This window comes from Prionailurus bengalensis, chromosome F2, assembly GCF_016509475.1.
Source record: "Prionailurus bengalensis isolate Pbe53 chromosome F2, Fcat_Pben_1.1_paternal_pri, whole genome shotgun sequence".
NCBI lineage: Eukaryota > Metazoa > Chordata > Mammalia > Carnivora > Felidae > Prionailurus > Prionailurus bengalensis.
The window spans coordinates 49,937,894-49,956,298 of NC_057353.1; the positions used below are offsets into that span (position 1 = coordinate 49,937,894).

Sequence of the window (18,405 nt, forward strand, 5' to 3'; positions counted from 1 at the left end):
TAATCACCAAAGTCTAGGGCCATTTCCTGGGCTCCATTCTTCTTCCCGCATTCATGATCTCCAGACTGCCTCTGGTTCTCCATTCCCTGACCCATCCCTTTCTTGGGGCCCCCGGTGTTGCTTCTGGATTATCCACATCAGGCATCCGTGCTACAGTCCAGACCTTCTTATTCAAATGAAAGCATCTTGCCTCAATGGCCCGCTCCACTTTCAGAACTGAGTCGGCTCCCTGACATGAAGTCTGTTAAGGATATGATTCTGGCAGGCTTATCTCCTTCATTTGTGCCTGCTTGCCCCAACCTCCTTAACTACAGTCACATCGCGATTTTTGCAACACTATCATTTGTCTCCATGCATTTATTTGCGTGTGCCATTTTGTTTTTCCCCTGTCTGGAAGCCTCCCTACCCACCACCCTTCCCAAGGTTAAGACTTATTTCTCAGCCTCGCTGGAGGCAGCTATGTTCTTGAAGCGTTGTCTGAATGTGTTCTGTGAGCTTGATGAGCCAACAGAAGCCCTAGCCCTTCAAGTTTTACGATGGTACTCTGCAGCCCAGTACACCATAAACCTATCCCCTCATTCTGCGTTCTCTCTTTACACTGTCTCCCTCTGAAAATCCATTTGGCCTCAGAGCTTCAACTTGCAAATCAATTAGACAGAAATGCCCCGGTTGCTATGTTGCAAGCACTCGCCTGGCTAATTCTCAGCTCTCTATACCTCATGTCTTCTCCTAAGCCAGGGACCACATTCCTGGCTGTTCACAGGATGGATATTTCCATCCGGACATCCTTGTGGAATCATATTTTTCTCGCCACATTCCTCCATGCTCTTTGTGGTTCAGGTGGAAATTTTTGATCATCACGGATTCCTTTCTTTTCTCTCCTCTAGATACCAATTCTGTCCATTCATTCTCTCCAGCCTAAACAAACAACAAACAAAACTCTTTGTTTTGTCTTTCTTTCCTTTCCATAATTCAGATCTGGTTGTGATGGTTAATTTTCTGGGTCAGTTTGGCTAGTGTCCAGATAGTTGGTCTGATGTTGATATAAGGGTATTTTTTTTTTTTGAGGAGATTCACATTTAAGTGAGTAAATACTGAGTAAAGTGGATTACCCTCTATAATGTGTATGAGCCTCATCCAATCAATTGAAGGCCTTAGGAGGGAAAAAGGATGAGGTCCTCAAAGAAAGCAGGAATTCTACCGACAATTCACCTTTGGACTCAAGTTGCAACATCACCTCTTCTCTGGGGCTCTCATCTGCTGGCTCACCCTACCGATTTTGTACTTGTCAGCCCCCGTAACTATGTGGGTCAATTCCTTAACATAAACCTCTTTCTCTCTCCACACACACACACTCCCCGTATTGGTTCCATTTCTCCGGACAACCCTGACTAATAATACACTGGTCCTACCTCCTAACTCAGCTCTCTGCCCCAGTACCCATTTCTCTCCAATGCACTCCAGTGATGCTCACTGGTTTTTTTATAATATTAATTTGCTCACATTTACGGAATCCCTGTTGTTCATGATAGATGGCTATGTCTCCTGAGCATCATACATCTGGGTATTTTCACCATGATATTTGACCTGAGTTTTCAGTGACCCATCCATATCCTTGTTTAGTTTATGTTTTTCAGTTTATATCAATCCTTCTACATTTTGGCAGGAATCTTGAATTTTAAGGTAAAAGCTTCTCCAGTTATATTATGGGTCTAGATCAAAAGGTGAAAAACAATTTTGTGGAAAGGTTTTGAGGTTTCCTGAACTCCCTCAAGCCACACAAGCTGATCCTTTTGGAAGCTAAATTTCCAAAATGGAAAGATTGAGAGGCATTACACAGACCGTTACACCTGTCTTGGGTCATCAGCGCAGAGATGGCCCCTTCATGCCTCTGGGACTGTGGATGGTGGAGTGGATGATGAAGTTTGTCACTAGTCCCTGTGCTGGGCCTGGGGTGGGGAGAATTAAAGTAAAGGGAGAAGAGGACAGAGGAAGATGACCCTCCAAATTTTCATAACTCACCCTCCGTTGTTTGAGAATGCCTTATTTCATTATTTGCTAGAATTGATTTCTGGAACATCTGAGGAAAATACGGGAAAGAAATATGGAGTTCCTTTGCATCAATTATCCCCTTTGTCAATATTATGACTTAGTCACCTTGTGGGGGAAATAAAGATGCTGATTCATGGTGATGTGACCCTCTTGTTACTTCTGGTTCCTTTTTTCCTATTGTATATCAAAACTCAGAGTCCATGGGAAGGGTATTTTTGCACTTAGAGAAGAACCTGAGAGGAACCTGTAAGTAAACTTTCAGAATATTTTGTTCTTGGAATTGCTTAAGAAAATTTTTTTTAATGTTTATTTATATTTGAGAGAGAGAGAGAGAGAGAGAGAGAGCACGAGTAGGGGAGGGGCAGAGAGAGAGGGAGACACAGAATCCGAAGCAGGCTCCAGGCTCTGAGCTGTCAGCACAGGGCCTGACGCGGGGCTCGAACTCACAAACCGCGAGATTATGACTTGAGCTGAAGTCGGACGCTTAACTGACAGAGCCACCCAGGTGTCCCTGGAATTGCTGTTTTTAATGAAAAAAAAAAAAAAGTTAGTAAATTGGAATATACAATTGAGACCAGAGGATACTTTAAGCTCCTCCTCTGCCCCAGAGAGTTTATCTGTGTACAGAAATACCAGAAAGAAGTCTTTATTAATGCGGGCCAGAGGGATCCGAATACCCTCATCTGGGGACTACCACAGCATGATAACCCTCTTACTAGAGCAGCTTGGGTAAATTTGCCCATTCCCCAGGTTTTGAAGAATTGATCCCTGTTGGCCGAGCCTCTGGGGGGTGGTGAGGAGCAGGGCCAGCCCGGACCGTGGAAGGCTGCCAGGCCTCACTGACAATGCCCCGCACAATGACAGACTGAATTGTTCCCTAAATGCTCTTCTGTTTACCTGGTAGCTTTCATTAATCTTTTCTTTCTTGTGTGAAGGTTGCTTCCGGGGAGGAAGGCATTTGCTGGCTTTCCCAAGGCAAGAACGATTAAAAGGAATGAGGAATTCACTCCACCTCAAAAGGAGGCCTCTGTGCCTGCTGGAGCGATTTTGGCAGTCTGAGAGAACAGTATGTTCCCAAATTATAAGTTTCCAAGAATTTAGGAAGGAAGGAAGGAAGGAAGGGAGGGAGGAAGGAAGGAAGGAAGGGAGGAAGGGAGTGAGGGAGGGAAGAAGGAAGTGCTAGTCAAGAAATCCTCCATTCTTCCTTTGTCCCATTTACAGGTGCTGGGCTGGAAAACGCCAGCCCCCAGAGCCAGCTCTGCGGCTCTCTTGTGCCTTTCATTTCAGACTGTCGGGCTAGCAGCAATGTTAGAATTCATTTAGCCCAAGGGAGCTGTGGTCCTGAGAAGCGAAGTGACCTACCCAAGGTCACACAACTCGTCCTGGGTGGAAGCAGGCGAGGCCACAGGTCTCCCATCTCCCTGCCCTATGCTTTTTTCCTATTCCACTATGACCTTTAACCTTTGTCCCAACTTCCTTTCAGTCCTAAAGATGAGAGAGAGGTTGGTGGGTAGATAGGTTCCCCCCCGGGGGGTTGGCAAAGCCGGCCAGAGGAGCACAGAAAGGCTAGAAGGATCATTAGTCTGGATTTCCTTTTCCCCAGGGTGTCTGCAGAATGCATCTGAGCTTGTGACGCATAAGCCGTTGGCTTCTGCATGGGAGCAGGGTCAGAATGAGTTGATCTCACTTAATGGAAGTTTGGGGATGTCAGACAAGGCGAGCATTCCACATGTAGGAAAGAGGGGAGCAGAACAATTGCCTAGATCTTGATCTGTAGCTCTTTCCACAAGGAAGTCACCTCGCCACCTTGATTTCTCCTGCACTTACAGTGAGGCTTCTGTCTGTCAGCCCCAGAGCAGCACTGGCGAAATGCATCTCCGATATCCCCCAATCTAGAAAGCTCCTAGCATAGGCCATTTCTTTGGAGGAGGCTCTAGTCATTATGTCATGGCTGCATTTGTCCTGGCTGCTGCCTGGGCTTTGTATGTGAAGCAAGGATGCGGTACAGCTCCAGAGTTGATCTGTGCTCAAAGAATGGTGCTCAGGAATGTTGGCCCGCCTGACTCCCCCACGAAGTGGATGAGCAGGGCTCCGAGGTGGGGGACTGGGGGCCTGTGCTGCTGCCTCTGGCATTCAACACCCCCTGGGGAAAACAGCCAGGGCCACTGTGTATGCACCTCACAGCCCATGCTTGCTATGCGGGGTTGATGGAGAAGCCTGGCCCTTCTGTTTCCCATGGCAACAGCTCAGCTCTGCGTGAAAGCAGATAAGTGTGGGCTCAGGCTGGCTACACAAACTGCATGGGCTGCCTGGCTCTCGGCTTGGACCGGGGGCTCCTCATCACCAGCCCTATTTCCTTCCTTGTCCCCGCCCACCCAGCCCCACAAAAATTGCTTTAACCCATGAAAGAGAGGTGGGGCCTCAGTGATGCTCTCCTGTGGACTCTAACTGTGGTTTTCCCACCCAGGGTGTGGCGCAAACTATAGTTTAGGGATGAAGGCAGGAAAGCGGTAATTGCTCTTGGGCTATTGCTGTTGGTAAAAGCAAGAAGCAGGTACTCTGTCCTGGGGAGACAAGGATGTTGAGTCAGGCAATAAACATTATCGATAATGGAGGCAAAACAAAGAGAAATTGCAGGTTAAAAGGATCAGGTTAGCCTTTTAGCAGCTCCCACAAGAAGCAATGGAGAGAGGGAGGGAGGGGCTCCATTGGGTAAGCACCGACAGAGGGAAGGGAATAGAGTTAGAGATCTTTGGGGAAAATAAATATTCCCGAGGCATAGAGAAAAACCTTTATGCATGAGACTGGAAACTGGCCTACAGCATGATTTTAAAATGTCCCAGGGGATAAAACGAAGGAGAGGAGGAAGAATAAGGTAAGGAGGGAGGCAGAGCAGAGAAGAAGGAGCAGCGAGGATTCCCCAAAGACCAAGACTCGCAAACTGACAGTCAGTGGCCGAAAAGCAGCTAGAGTATTTAAAAAGTTTTTATGTGTGTATATATATACACACATATATATACATACACACACACACACACACACACACACATATATATATATATGTATCAGGAGATGTCACCCCCAAGAGTCTAGATTTCTGGCTTCTTTTGGAAAAAAAAAAAAACAACAGCAGAAAATTTGGCAACACTGGGATTCCATACAGGCTTGAAAATATCTGTTGGTTTGGAGGCTACTGTACCTATAACTGTAACTGGGGCCTGGGCTCTCTGGCCCCCAAGACCTACTGCCCATTGCTCTATACCCCTCACCCCAAGAAGTGTCTGTGCCTCCTGATTTCCTTTATTCTTTACAGTGCTTGTCTGACCCTTGTAAGTATTTACAATGCTGAGGGCTATCCACACTGCCCTGATTTTCCAGCACAGGACAGCCCGACCCTGCGACGTGCCCCCCCCTCCCCGCCGCTCCCCAGCCCAACAGAAAGTGTGGGCACCTGCACTGAACATACCTCTCAGCTCCCTGATCCTGGGAGACAACGATGGACCTGTGGCCTTGACCTCAGACCGGGATGGGCCTGACACCAAACGGGCTGGTTCAGGGGAGGAGTGAGCCTGAGCTTAACGCTGGCCGGAACAGTCTCTAAGGAAAACATGGAGTAGGACACAGCTGAGCAAAAGTGCTGGTCCGGGGAAAAGAGATCCCCAGTCAGCTCTGGAGGGTCCGCTGGGCATGTGCTGGCAGAGGGGGGTGGGGGCCACGAGATGCAGACGACAGTGCAAGGAGAGCTTACACCAGCACTGTGAAATCCACATTTCTGGATGCATGCATGATTAGGGTTCTGGGAATATATTTCAAACAAATTTAGAAACTACTCCTTGGGGTGCCTGGGTGGCCCAGTCGGTTGAGCGTCCAACTTCGGCTCAGGTCATGACCTCACAGTTGGCGAGTTCGAGCCCTGCATCGGGCTCTGTGCTGACAGCTCAGAGCCTGGAGCCTGCTTCGGATTCTGTGTCTCCCTCTGTCTCTGCCTCTCCCCACTCATGCTCTGTCTCTCTCTCTCTCTCTCTCTCTCTGAAAAATAAAGATAAACGTTAAAAAAAAAAAGAAACTACTCCTTTAAGACGGTTTTAAGAGAGTCTAGGAAGCTGCCCATCTTGAACCCTCAGTGGCGCTTAAATGTGGGTCAGAATTCCAGTTCATCCACTTATCAGCTGTGTGACCTTGGGCAAGTTATTTAACCTCTCTGAGCCTCAGTTTGCTCATCTAAAATATATAGCTATAATAATATCTATAATATCTAGAGCCATGAAGATTAGAAATAAGGTACATCAGATGTGAAAACAGTGACCAGGCACTTGGTGGACAAATTGAGAGACATAACCTATTATTGTTGTTATTTTGCTAAGCCTGGGAGGCACAAGCAACAGTTTGTCCACTTTTCTATTTATGTCTGTTGGGGTGCCTGAGGGCAAACTTGGTATATGGGAAAAATTTTTTTTCTTTTTCTTTTTTTTGGCATGCGGGGGAATTTTAACTCCATTACCCAGGAACACCGGTAAGGATTTTGAAACAGAGTTCGCAGAGTCAGAAGTGAGACCCTGATGTGATGGGAAAAGTGGGGGAGAACTGGGGTCTCCCTCCCAGCTCTGTCTCCATTGCCAGGATAGCCTCAGCCAGTCACTTCGCCTCGTTGGATTTTGTTTCCTCATCTGTGGAAATCAGCTGGCAAGGTGTCAATCATCTAGAGCTGTGCCCTTCAGTACCATGACACCAGCGACACGGGACTATTTAAATTTGAATTATTAAAATTAAATCAAGTTAAAAATTCAACTCCTCAGTCACACTGGCTCTATTTCAAGTGCTCAATCATCGCATATGGCTAGTGCTGACTGTGTTGGACAGCACAGATACAGAACATTTCCCTCGTCACAGAAAGTGCTATCAGACAGGGCGGAATTCAAGAGCTTGCTACCCAGTGCCTGTCCTCAGAAAAGCGGCATCAGCCACCTGGGAACTTGCCAGAAAGACAAAGTCTCAGGTGCCATTCTAGACCTTTAGGACCAAAATCTGCATTGTAACAAGGCTGCCCCAGTGATCATAGACTCAAGTTTAAGATGCCCTGATCTGTAAGATTCCTTTTGGCTCTCAAAATGAAATTTAGGAATCTGGGTCTCTGCTTGACAAAGTCTATGGGAAAGAAAGGAGCAACTGACTTCTCCAAATCTGGATTCCCAGATTCACCTCAAAGGAAAGAATTGGGGCCATCCAAGGAAACTTTAACAGGACATCATACCTCTGCAGAAGAGGAAGGGAATCAGCAGACTTCTAAAGGAGCCATGGAAACAGCAGTGCTGGGAAGGCAGTGCAATCCCACTCCTGTCGCTATGCCTCCCTTGAACTTGGGGCATCCAGTTGTTGCTTGAAGACCTTCAGAGAATAGAAGTTCTCAAGTTCTCTTTTTTTTTGTGGCCGCCAAAAAAAAAAAAAAAAAAAAAAAAAAAACAAGAAATGGCTGCATTTACTGGGCACTTTCTGTCCTGGTCGTCTTAAGGGGCTTGCTAAAACTCTCCTCGTCCAACTACACCAGAAAGGAGCTCAGGCGCAACTGATATTCAAGTAGGGAGAATGAGAAACAGATTGGGGAAGAAATCAAGGCCACGTTCAACAATGACAGGAAGGGCAGACTGGACACCAGCTTCTGGACATGTGGTCCCAAGCCCAGGTCTGTGGCTTAAACTATAAAATAAGAGAGGATACACTCAACCCTCTCACTGCAGAAAGTTTTGGTGTCTTTTGGTGATGTGCTGTTTTCAGTACAGAAATAAGGAGGATCATATTAAATCTGTTGCTCATTAAGAAAACATGTGCCTCTTACAGGACAAAATTGCAGCTGTATATCTTATTTAATTGTTATTAGTTTGTATCGCCCAATGTTAAACTTTTAATGTGTCCGTAAATCTGTTTCTTACTGTCAGAGAAATATCTGTATTAGGAACACACTGTGCAAGAATGAAGACGAGAGAAGGGAAATATGAATCCAAAGTCCACATTATTAAATTTTTAGGAAGCCAGGAGAAGGGTGCCTCACGAAGCATATTAGAAAAAAAAAAGCCAAAACAGCTGGGATTTCTGATTTGCTTGAGAGAAAAACCTGCTGAATCGAGACGCAGCCTTACAGGGCCAACTATCTTCGGCAGGGGGAAAAGTGAGCAGGTAGAAATGGGTTTGTGATATACAGGTCAACTCTTAAACGTGACATCACTGGCAGAACGTGTCATGCTTTTCCAGCAGACACACAATGAGATGAGTGTCCTGTCACATAAGCTGGAGTCATGGAATCTGGCCATGGCGCGGGGCGCAGGGAGCTGGACCGGGAGGCAGGGAGAGCAGGTGTGGACCCCACCACCGACTCTCCGGGTGCTCTGAGGCTCGGATTTCCGCGAGCCTCTGAGCCTCGGCTTCTGTGTGAAATGCAAAGAGCATTTGTCTTTGGGGGCTTCAGGGAGAGAGATGCTCTACATAAAGTGAACGGAATGGGCCGTTAATCCCTATTAGTGGATCCTTTAGACAAATAAAGGTTTGGGGGTCAAACCCAAAGCTATGGCAGAGAAAGTGAACAGGGACATGGCTGGGAGGAGGGACAGCACTTCCGACCTGCTCTGATGCATCGTGTCCTGCCCACCTGCTCACCGCTGACAGCAGCTGTCCTCCCGTCCAGCCCACGAGGCAGCTGACTCTGGCTGGCAGTGCTGGGGAAGGTTCGGGGGCACAGGAGCCCTTTGGTGATTTCCGGGGGTCAAAACAGAGTGGGAGAGGGGTCAGTGCATGGAAGAACGACCAACCTCCAAACCAGCTTCCAAATCTGAAAGGAGGCAAGCGTGCAGGAGGAAAGACCTCCGTCCTTTTGCTGGTCCCTGTTCTAACAGCTATTCCAATTCCCCTCTGGACAGGGTGAGAATATCCTCTTATGTGGGATTCCGAATCTCTAAAAAGGCCGGTCCCACATGGTAATCACCCTTCTTCAACACTTCATTTCTCTCCAGGTCTCTTTTCTGTGCCGAGCGTTTCCCCTCACGTGACGGGAGCCGTACGCCCTCTACATTATTGTAGGAGAAACATCCACAGGTTTGTTCCTAACTTGCCTCTTTGTCCATCTCATTTCCACTCTTCATCAACTTCATTCAGCCTGAACACAAAAAGAATCGTTCCTTTTCCTTGAATTGCTCGGTTCATGCCCACTAGCCAATGCCTGGGCACCTCTCACACACTGAGTATAATCCGGCTCAAACATTGTCCAGCTATTCCAGAAATCCAGCCCCAGCTTATCTGATGTGAGAAGGGATGTATTTGATGGTGGTTTTTTTTTTTTTAAGTTTACTTATTATTTTGAGAGAGAGAGAGAGAGAGAGAGAGAGCACGTGCACACATGCATAAATTGCGGAGGGACAGAGAAGGGGAGAGAGAGAGAGAGAGAGAGAGAGAGAGAATTCCAAGCAGGCCCCACACCATCAGTGCAGAGCTGAATTCGGGGCTCAGTCTCATGACCATGAGATTGTGACCTGAGCCGAAATCAAGAGTCAGATGCTTAACTGAGCCACCCAGGCGCCCTTATTTGACAGTGTTTAAAAACTGATCAATATCTTCTTTGAAATCCCACACATACCGTATGCTCTCTTTAGATACTTTCATGCCAATCAAGAAAGAAACGTCTCAAATTGATTTTATATCATTCCAAATGAACCCAAGACCGTCTGAGTGCATCACAGACCTAAAGATGCATGACTGACAGGGTGGTAGCAGGCTCATTAGCACCTTCCTTTTAATCCTGCCAGATCTGGGAATAAAGAAAAGGTGATTCGTTCAGTGACAAAACATTCTTATTTCCCTTGCAAGATTCTCAGAGAGCAACTGCCCTCAGAGGGTAAGGGCAGGCTGGAGGGTGTGGGTAAGACACAACCGTTCGTTACAGGGCAGAGACACAATGGCTTCCGTCCGGTGCCTCATTTAGGTTTGGGTGCCCTTGGTACGCTTTCTGGTCTGCAAGATCAGGGCAGAAAAAAATAGATGACTATCAAAAAGTGATCTTACATAATGCAATGTGTTGAAATTTTAGCCTATTCATCAGCCTAGGGTTTATTTCAATTCTTAAGATCCATGATACAGTATTGCTGTTTTTATCAATTCACAACCAGTGCCTAAGAAAGCAGCACAGAATTCGGTGACTTAAGATAAATAAGCATTTATTACTACTCAAGTGGCTGTGCTCAGCTGATGGGCTGCCTGGTGACTGGCTGGTCTAGGAGGGCCCCCTTCAGGTGTTTGGCAGTTGATTGGCTATTGGCTGGCTATTGGTTAGAGCCAAATCTGGTGAGATAGGCTCATTCACGTCCCCCCACACCCAAGCTGTCCATGTCCTAAGGCCCAGAGCCTGTTAATATGTTATTTTACATAGTGATAGGGTCTCTACATATGGGATTAAGCTAAGGACCTTGAGATGGGGAGATGATCCAGGTTCATCTGGGTGGGCCCAATATAATCACAGGAATCCTTCTAAAGGGAGGCAAGAGAATCCGAGTCCCAAAAGATATGAGGATGGCAACAGAGGTCTGAGAGGAAAGAAGGTGCAACATTGCTGGCTTTGAAATGGAGGAGAGTCCAAGAGCTTCCAGATGCTGGAGAAAGTGAGAAATGGATTCTTCCCTGAAGCCTCCAGAAGGAACATAGCTCTCTGGACTCATTTTAGACTTCTGACTTGCAGAACTGTAAGAGAACAAACATGTGTTTCTATAAACCACTAAGCTTGTGGCAATGTGTTGCAGGAGACTAATGTACCTGGACCTGTTAAAAAGTCAGTAGTAAGGTTCCAAGGGAGAAGAAGTGGATCATAGACTCAGGACTGGCACACTGTCACTTCTGCTGCGTTCTATGGATCAAAGACATCACAAACCCCTTCCAAATTCAAGAGCTGGAGAAACAGACCCACCCACCTCTTATTGGATTCTGTTTCTCCCACCTCTTGACGGGAGAAGCTGTAAAGTGGCATTTAAAGGGATGAGGAGGGGTGCCTAGGTGGCTCTGTTGGTTAAGCATCTGACCCTCGATCTCAGCTCAGGTCCTGATCTCAGGGTTATGAGTTCAAACCCCACATTGGGCTCTGTGTTGGCTCTTCACTGGGCGTGAAGCCTACTTTAAAAAAGGGGGTGGTGGTGGGGGTGTGGAGGTAGAGATGGGTAAAGAATTACGGCCATTTTTTGCAACCAATCTACCCCCATGTCCTTTACACAGTGACTGAGGACATTCAAAAGCAGTGCCTGACCCTGGTTTCTTTTTTATTTCCAGGGACACAAGGAGCATGGGTGTCTTTACCTCAGGCGCTAATATCTTCCTAGGTCTCTGGGGGATATATGTGTCTCCAAGAAGCCCTGGATGGATGGACTTTATCCAACATTTGGGAGTGTGCTCTTTTGTTGCTCTCATTTCAGTGGGCCTCTTGTCTATGGCCTTTTCCGGGTGTCTGTCCACATTCATAGCCTTTAGCTCCTCCTGGATGGTCACTTGTGTTCTGCTTTGCTGCTCCAAGCATGCACGATGTTTCATTCTCCTCTTCTTCCTTTCCTGTGGCCTGCGGGAGGGCAGGAATGCTTTGATTGCAGCTGGCACAGGGATAGTAATCTTAGGACACGTGGAAAATATTTTTCATAACTTCAAAGGTCTCCTGGACAGTATGACTTGCAACCTAAGGGCCAAGAGCTTTTCCATACATTTTCCACTTTTGAAAAAATATATTGAAGCCATTCAGTGGATTTATGGCCTTGCCACTCACCTAAGTCTATTTGATGACCTTATTTCTTGGAACCAGACTTTGGCAGTCTCTCTTTTCAGTCCCAGCCAAGCCCTGGAGGCACAGCTAAATGACACCAAAGGCCAAGTCCTGGGTGTCTTGTACCAGATGGTGACGGCAACAGAGGTATTGTCCTCCCTGGGACGGCAGCTCCTTGCCCTAGCAGGGCTTTTGCTGGTGCTACTTGGCACTGGCCTCTTCATGAAGCGATTTTTGGACCCTTGTGGTTGGAAGTTTGAAAATATCTTCATCACTAAACAATTTGTTCGGTTCGATGAAATGGAGAGGCAACTACAGAGGCCCTGTGTCCTCCCACTGAATAAGAAGGAAAGGAAGAAATACGTTGTCATCCCATCTTTCTGGCCGTCTCCTAAAGAGAGGAAGAACCTGGGGCTGTTTTTCCTCCCCATTCTCACCCACCTCTACATCTGGGTGCTGTTTGCAGCCATAGATTATCTTCTGTATCAGCTCATTTTCTCAGTGGGCAAACATTTCCAAGGCTTGCCAGGGCTGGAGGTCCACCTGAAACTGCACAGAGAGGTAAGCGTTCACAGGTGCTTCTTGCGATGCGTCCCGGCTATTTGCTGGCTTGCCTTGAAAAAGATCATGAACCTCCCAGAGCAGGGCACTGCCTTATTCACCTTGGGATTCCCATGATGGCACAGCGTCTGGCATGTAGAAGGAGCCCAACGATTGTTGGTTAAGTTGACTTGAAATCCTGTTGTTAGAGTATGATGTCATCCTGAAAATCTTTGGTCACCGTTTTAGTTTCCTGTGGCTGCTCTAACAAATTGACCCAAACTGGGTGGTTTGAAAGAACAAAAATTTATTCTCTTATAGTTCTGGGGGTAACAAGTCCAAAATCAGTACCACTGAGCTGAAATTAAGTGCGAGCAGGGCCACAATCACTTTGGACTCTAGGGAAGAATCTACTTGTTGCTTCTTACAGCGTCTGGTGGCTTGTTGGCTTTTCTTGGCTGTGGCTGCACCCCCCATCTTCACTTATGTCTTCACATTGTCTTCTCTCTGTATGTAAAATCTCTCTCTGCTTTCCTCTTAAAGGATGAATGTGATTGTGTTAAGGCTCACTGAGATAATCAGGGTAAATTCTCCATCTCGAGATCTTTATCTTGGTCACTACTGCAACGTCCCTTTTTTCCAAATAAAGTAACATGTATAGGTTTCAGGCCTTAGGATCTTATATCTCTGGAGAGCGGGAATTTTTTAGCTTTCTATAGTTAGCAAACACTGAAATGGGAGAATAGGTGTCTCTGATATGGGACATAAAGTTGGTTCTCAAGCAAGAGTACCTGGCATGAACCTAGAGTCTGTCTTCCTCTCTCCCTTGGACCTGTGCAGGTAGACTTTGAGCAACTTCTGTGAATGAGAACTTCTTTTCTTTGCATCTTGAGTCCGTATGCAATATAGGAGGCCTGTCAATGCATCAGCAGAACATTTAAGAGGATGGTTGCTGAAAAATGGCCTCCTAAGTGACCAGATATTATGGCTGGTGCTAGTATATGATAACACCCCCTAAAAAAGAAAAGAAAAGAAAAAAAAGAAAAGAAAAGAAGAAAAGGAAAGGAAAGGAAAGGAAAGAAAAGAAAAGAAAAGAAAAGAAAAAAGAAAAGAAAAGAAAAGAAAAGAAAAGAGCTACCTTGGTTTTTTAGGTCAGTGGTTCTCAACCTTAAGTGTGACCTGAGCCGAAATCAAGGGTCAGATGCTTGAGCCGCCCAAGTGTCCCGGGGAGAGTACTTTTAATAAACACTCCATGGGATTTCAAAGTAGGTGGTCTATAGAGACCATATTTCGAGGAAATTTGGTGCAGGTGCCAAAAGCAAGGACCTTCTAAGTCAGTGATTATCTGCCATAGCCACACGGTGCCTTCACTGTGGACCTGAACAAGCCAACAAACACCCAGGAATCAGATTGAAGTGGATTGGGGTTGAGGCCTGGGTGAGGGATTTTTAAAAACTCTCCAAGTAGTTCTGACGTGCGGCCAAGATTGAGAACCACTGTTCTAAACTCCACCCAAAAGAAGGGAGCTGAAAGCCATTGGATGGATCTATGACAATCTTAATTGGTCAAGATAGTGTGTTTCTCTGAGCTGGTGTCCCCTGAGTCTCAGGGAATCTGCCTTTCTCTCCTTCGTTCTTGCTCCTCTTGGCAGCTGTGTCCCAAGCAAGAAGACCATGAGTTTTGTGCCTCCCACCTTTTTTCTTTTCCATTTTTCTCTCGGGAAGTTTGTGATTATGTGGGCATGTCAGAGGATGTGGGTATTGTCAGACATTGTCTTGATTTTTTCTAAACCCAGAGGTTGTGAAGCTGAGCTAGGTGGGACATGCGTGTTTATGTGCATGTATGCGTGTGTACATGCGTGTGTGAGTGTGTGTATGTGGGTGTTGAGTGTTGCTCATGGTGGGGTAGAGTGCGCCAGCCTGGGCTAGTGAAAACACCAATAGCTGTCTGCACATGTCTGATTTTCCCTTGTTTTTGGTCAAGCTACAGTCCCGGAAATCTTAGGAGGAAACGGCAGAAAGGATGCCTGCAAGGCCTCCTTTGAAGCCCCACTCTTCCACGGGCTCTCTTTATCTGGGGAACTGGGGTCTTCTGGTAGCATCCACACTTTTCTTCCCAGCTTCCTCTGGCTCAGCAGATAGGTCGACTCCGCCCCCTCTAATCCTGGGCTGCTTCTCAGAGTTGATTACCCTGAGCATTCTGCTGCCCCTGAAGAATTCAGTTAATTACAAGATCTCTGTTGCTCTAGATATCTGGAGCAGGGGGAATAATGGAAGCGGTGTCTCCAGTGAAAGCTAAACTAACTCTTCAGACATGCTTAATCCTGGGGGTGGCAGGGAAAAGGGTCTCTCCCTTCCCCTCCCCGAGCCCGTTCTCCTTTGTCTTTTTTCCTTGCTCGGTTCTTCCTCTCCTCCCTTCTCTTTTTGCTTCTCTCTCACATTTCTCCCTCAGCCAATACCCATGCCTGCTTTGTGAATTCTCACCATTTTAGACAGAATGAGAAAAAGGCAAGTTCTGCCTTCCAAAAAAAGCCCAGAAGCTTTCCAATGACAATGTCCTGACAAATACATTTTTGGGCATCACAGGGTACTGGAGATGCAAAGATGTCTAAGCTTTGCCAGCTGCCATTGCACACTCACATCCTGGTGGGGGAGGCCGCCACCCTCTCGCGTAGCGACAGCAGGGCGGTGGGTGCTGGGGCAGGTGTGGGTACGAGACTGCTGTGGGGGCTCCTTGCAAACTCTCTCCTGCCGTGCCTGGGAGACTGCCATCAGCCGCTGGCTCCAGGGACCTGCAGTGTCCTGCCCTTATCCCAGGATGCCCTTGGTGGCCGTGGGTCCCTCTGTTGCTGCAGGTTGAGCAGGAAGAGAAACATCACCTCAGGGTTTTGCCAATATTTCTCTCCCACTTTCATATGAGTTTAAATAAGTCTTTTAAGTAGAGAAGAAAGAAGGGAAATGACCCAAAGGGAGCTAGCTGGATGGGTGGGCATCGTAAGTAAAAGTAGCCAGCATTGTTAACTTATTGAGCATGTATTGTGCACAGCATTTGTCTGCATTAGCTTTTCAGGACTGTCTGATACCAGAGCGGATCCTCGGTCCATTACTCAACGCTGTCTTGGCAAATTGTGTACTTATGAGAGGTAAACACATTTTAAAACATCAGGGTACCATTTAGCATATTGCTCAGCATTTTGAGAGAATTCATTTGTCTTCCACATTACCCTCCACCAACCCTGTACAAAAATGTTGACTCAATCTTTATGAAGCCCTGACTCCCAAATGCAAAATCCCCAGTTAGATTCCTAGATTAAGTAACTTCTTCCAAGACCGGACACCCGCTGCTTTCTTATTGCAGGATTTCTCATCACTGACTCACTCGATGTGTTTGTTTCTTCACTAGTATTAAAAAGAGCACATGCCTTGCTCTGGGGACTGAAATCTCTATATTTAATTGTAGGTGAACTGTCTTTTTAATAAGAGAAAATGAAAGGCAACAGAAATGCTTTTCATCGCTTAGGCACAGTGGTGGAGAAATTACAGATTTGACTTGACATCTATAGAGACGCCCCAGGTTTGAAGTTTCCAGAGTCTTCACAGGCACTGGGACAGCTCAAGGTGCACTCTGTTCTCTAGGTGTGGTTGTGTTCTTTTGGAGAAGTCGGTTCCCTCTTCCTGCCCGCCCCTGCCCCCCCAGCTCTGGGGTGCTGCAGTGATAATAGCTTACTAAGTACTCCAGTTTGTAAGGTTAACGCTCCATCCCCAAGGTGCTTAATTTACACTGGGAGTAGTTTATTCATGGGCAGGATCTGCTCCATTAATTCCTGTTTTACCAAATTAGAAAACAAATCCACCGAGAGATTAAACGACTTTCTCAGGTCAGGGAAAACAAAGTGCTGAATCAGCACACACTTTTGCTGGTGGCTTGGCTGGGCGGCACAATGTCATCTTTCGCCCTCTGTTGTCAGTCCACTGAGGGCAACTGGTTTGTACTCTTGCCTTCAAGCAGAAAGGAACACATTCCCCCTGAGCATCCAGCAGAGATGAGACAATGTCCTGTCTGAGACCTCTACACAAAGGGTTTAAAGCCACCTTCAGCAAATACTATTCTTAGTATTCTTACGCTAAGAATAATTCCCTGCCCCCAATGTCTAGAAGGTTGATTTAGAACATAATTTAATGCTTCTGCATCTTTGTGACCTCGTGGTCTGCCGTCGGGGTATTTGTCAAGATGGGGAGGACATGGTGGGGTCTTAAGGGGCTACGCTCCAAAAAAAAAAGGCTCCTGCAGTTAAGCTAAAAACATCTTTCATCAGTCCCCCGTTTCCTAGCGTGTAGAAACAGGTGTTCCATAAAACTGGGTTATGTGGTCAAATGTGTGAGGAGAAGTGTTGGCTGAAGTGAAATGGATTTCTCCGCCTTCTTCTCAGAGACTTCAACAGTCTCATGGGGATCCTGACTCTCCAAAGAAAGGACAGAGTAGACAAACTTATCTGATACGTTTTCTCTCAAGGAAATCTATATTTCCACAAACCCGCTTTAGGAAAACACTGCAACCACTGCAAAGAACACTCGGCCCTTGTCTTTGCTCCCATCCTAGCACGCAAAAGGAGCTGCTCCAGTCCAAGTCCCTGCATGGTTCACGCTAAATGCTATGCATTGCAGGGCAGGATTGAGCAAGACAAGGACTGAGGGCAAAAATGGCATGGATCTTAAGGGTCTTATTCTTTCATTTTAGGAGCAAGGAACTCAAGACATCATACATGACTCTTCCTTTAACATATCTCTGTTTGAACCCACCTGCATCCCCGAGCCAAAGCTCCTTCTGTCTAAGACCTGGGTTCCTCTCAGCATTATTCTTGTGATACTAGTGGTGCTGGGACTGCTGTCCTCCATCCTGATGCAGCTTAAAATCCTGGTGTCCGCGTCCTTCTACCCCACCGTGCAGACGGAGCGCGTCCGGCACCTGCATGTGAAGCTCCTGAGGAAGAGGGCAAAGCAGGCACTGGGAGGAGGAAACAGTAAACAGAATCTCTACTTTACAAAGGCAAGGCAAGCCAAGATGGCGATGTAATCTGTAATGAAGGAGACTTTGGGTTTGAAGGGCCAGTGGACTTGCAAAGCACTCTTCAATTTCATGTTAGGGTTCACACCCCTAGCAATAGATAGGACACCAGGGGGAGAAAATTAATAGATACGTGTGGCTAAGGCTCTTCGCTTCGTGCTTTTGAATGGTCCAGATGGGTCTGCAAGATATTTTTCAAAACGCTGATTTCTTTTTTTTTTTATTTTTTAATTTTTTTTTAACGTTTATTTATTTTTCAGGCAGAGAGAGACAGAGCATGAACGGGGGAGGGTCAGAGAGAGGGAGACACAGAATCTGAAACAGGCTCCAGGCTCTGAGCTGTCAGCACAGAGCCCGACACGGGGCTCGAACTCATGGACCGCGAGATCATGACCTGAGCCGAAGTCGGCCACTTAACCGACTGAGCCACCCCGGCACCCCAACGCTGATTTCAAGTAGGTACAGTCAGCCACAAGGTAGAGAGGCTACTGGGAAGGCCCTCTGCAATTATTATTAAAGGACCGTGCCCAGTAAGAGCGATTTATCACGTCGAGGACAAATAAATAACAGAGGGAACTATCTACTACAGCTTGGTAAACTTCAAAGAATTTGTTCATGCTCCAGCATTAAAGTATATGTATGATGTACATATGATGAAGAGGATTTCTATAGGCATAACATATATGTATATTTATGCATAGATATGATAATGACTTCCTACATATAAAATGAATGCTCATCGAAGGTTTTATTTAACTTATTAATTAATGAAGAGACGGTAAGAAATTTCAACCAATTCAAAGAACAGTTCAAAGCACACACACATATATATATATATATATATGCCACCAGGAATACCCAAATGAATGTGCTTACTAGATGCAAAACTGGCTTCTTCCACAAGGTGGATGGGAGGATTAATTGCACTTTATAGGGTGAAAGTCATTTCACGTGTCTGTGGACAAGAATCA

At 46.4% G+C, this 18,405-nt stretch overlaps 1 protein-coding gene across 1 annotated transcript; it reads left to right on the forward strand.

Annotated features, from left to right (window-relative positions):
- The first annotated feature begins 11,347 nt into the window (after positions 1-11,347).
- On the forward strand, positions 11,348-17,679 carry LOC122495703 (dendrocyte expressed seven transmembrane protein). Its single transcript, XM_043601579.1, has 2 exons — positions 11,348-12,391; positions 17,108-17,679. The coding sequence occupies exons 1-2, from the start codon at positions 11,363-11,365 to the stop codon at positions 17,441-17,443; spliced, it is 1,365 nt and encodes a 454-aa protein (XP_043457514.1). The 5' UTR covers positions 11,348-11,362; the 3' UTR covers positions 17,444-17,679.
- The last annotated feature ends 726 nt before the right edge of the window (positions 17,680-18,405 follow it).

Bases quoted from the DNA above. Each gene is read 5' to 3' on its own strand.
- LOC122495703 (XM_043601579.1), top strand. From the start codon at position 11,363: ATGGGTGTCTTTACCTCAGGCGCTAATATCTTCCTAGGTCTCTGGGGG. The intron at 12,392-17,107 runs GTAAGCGTTCAC...CTTTCATTTTAG, and splicing joins ACCTGAAACTGCACAGAGAG to GAGCAAGGAACTCAAGACAT.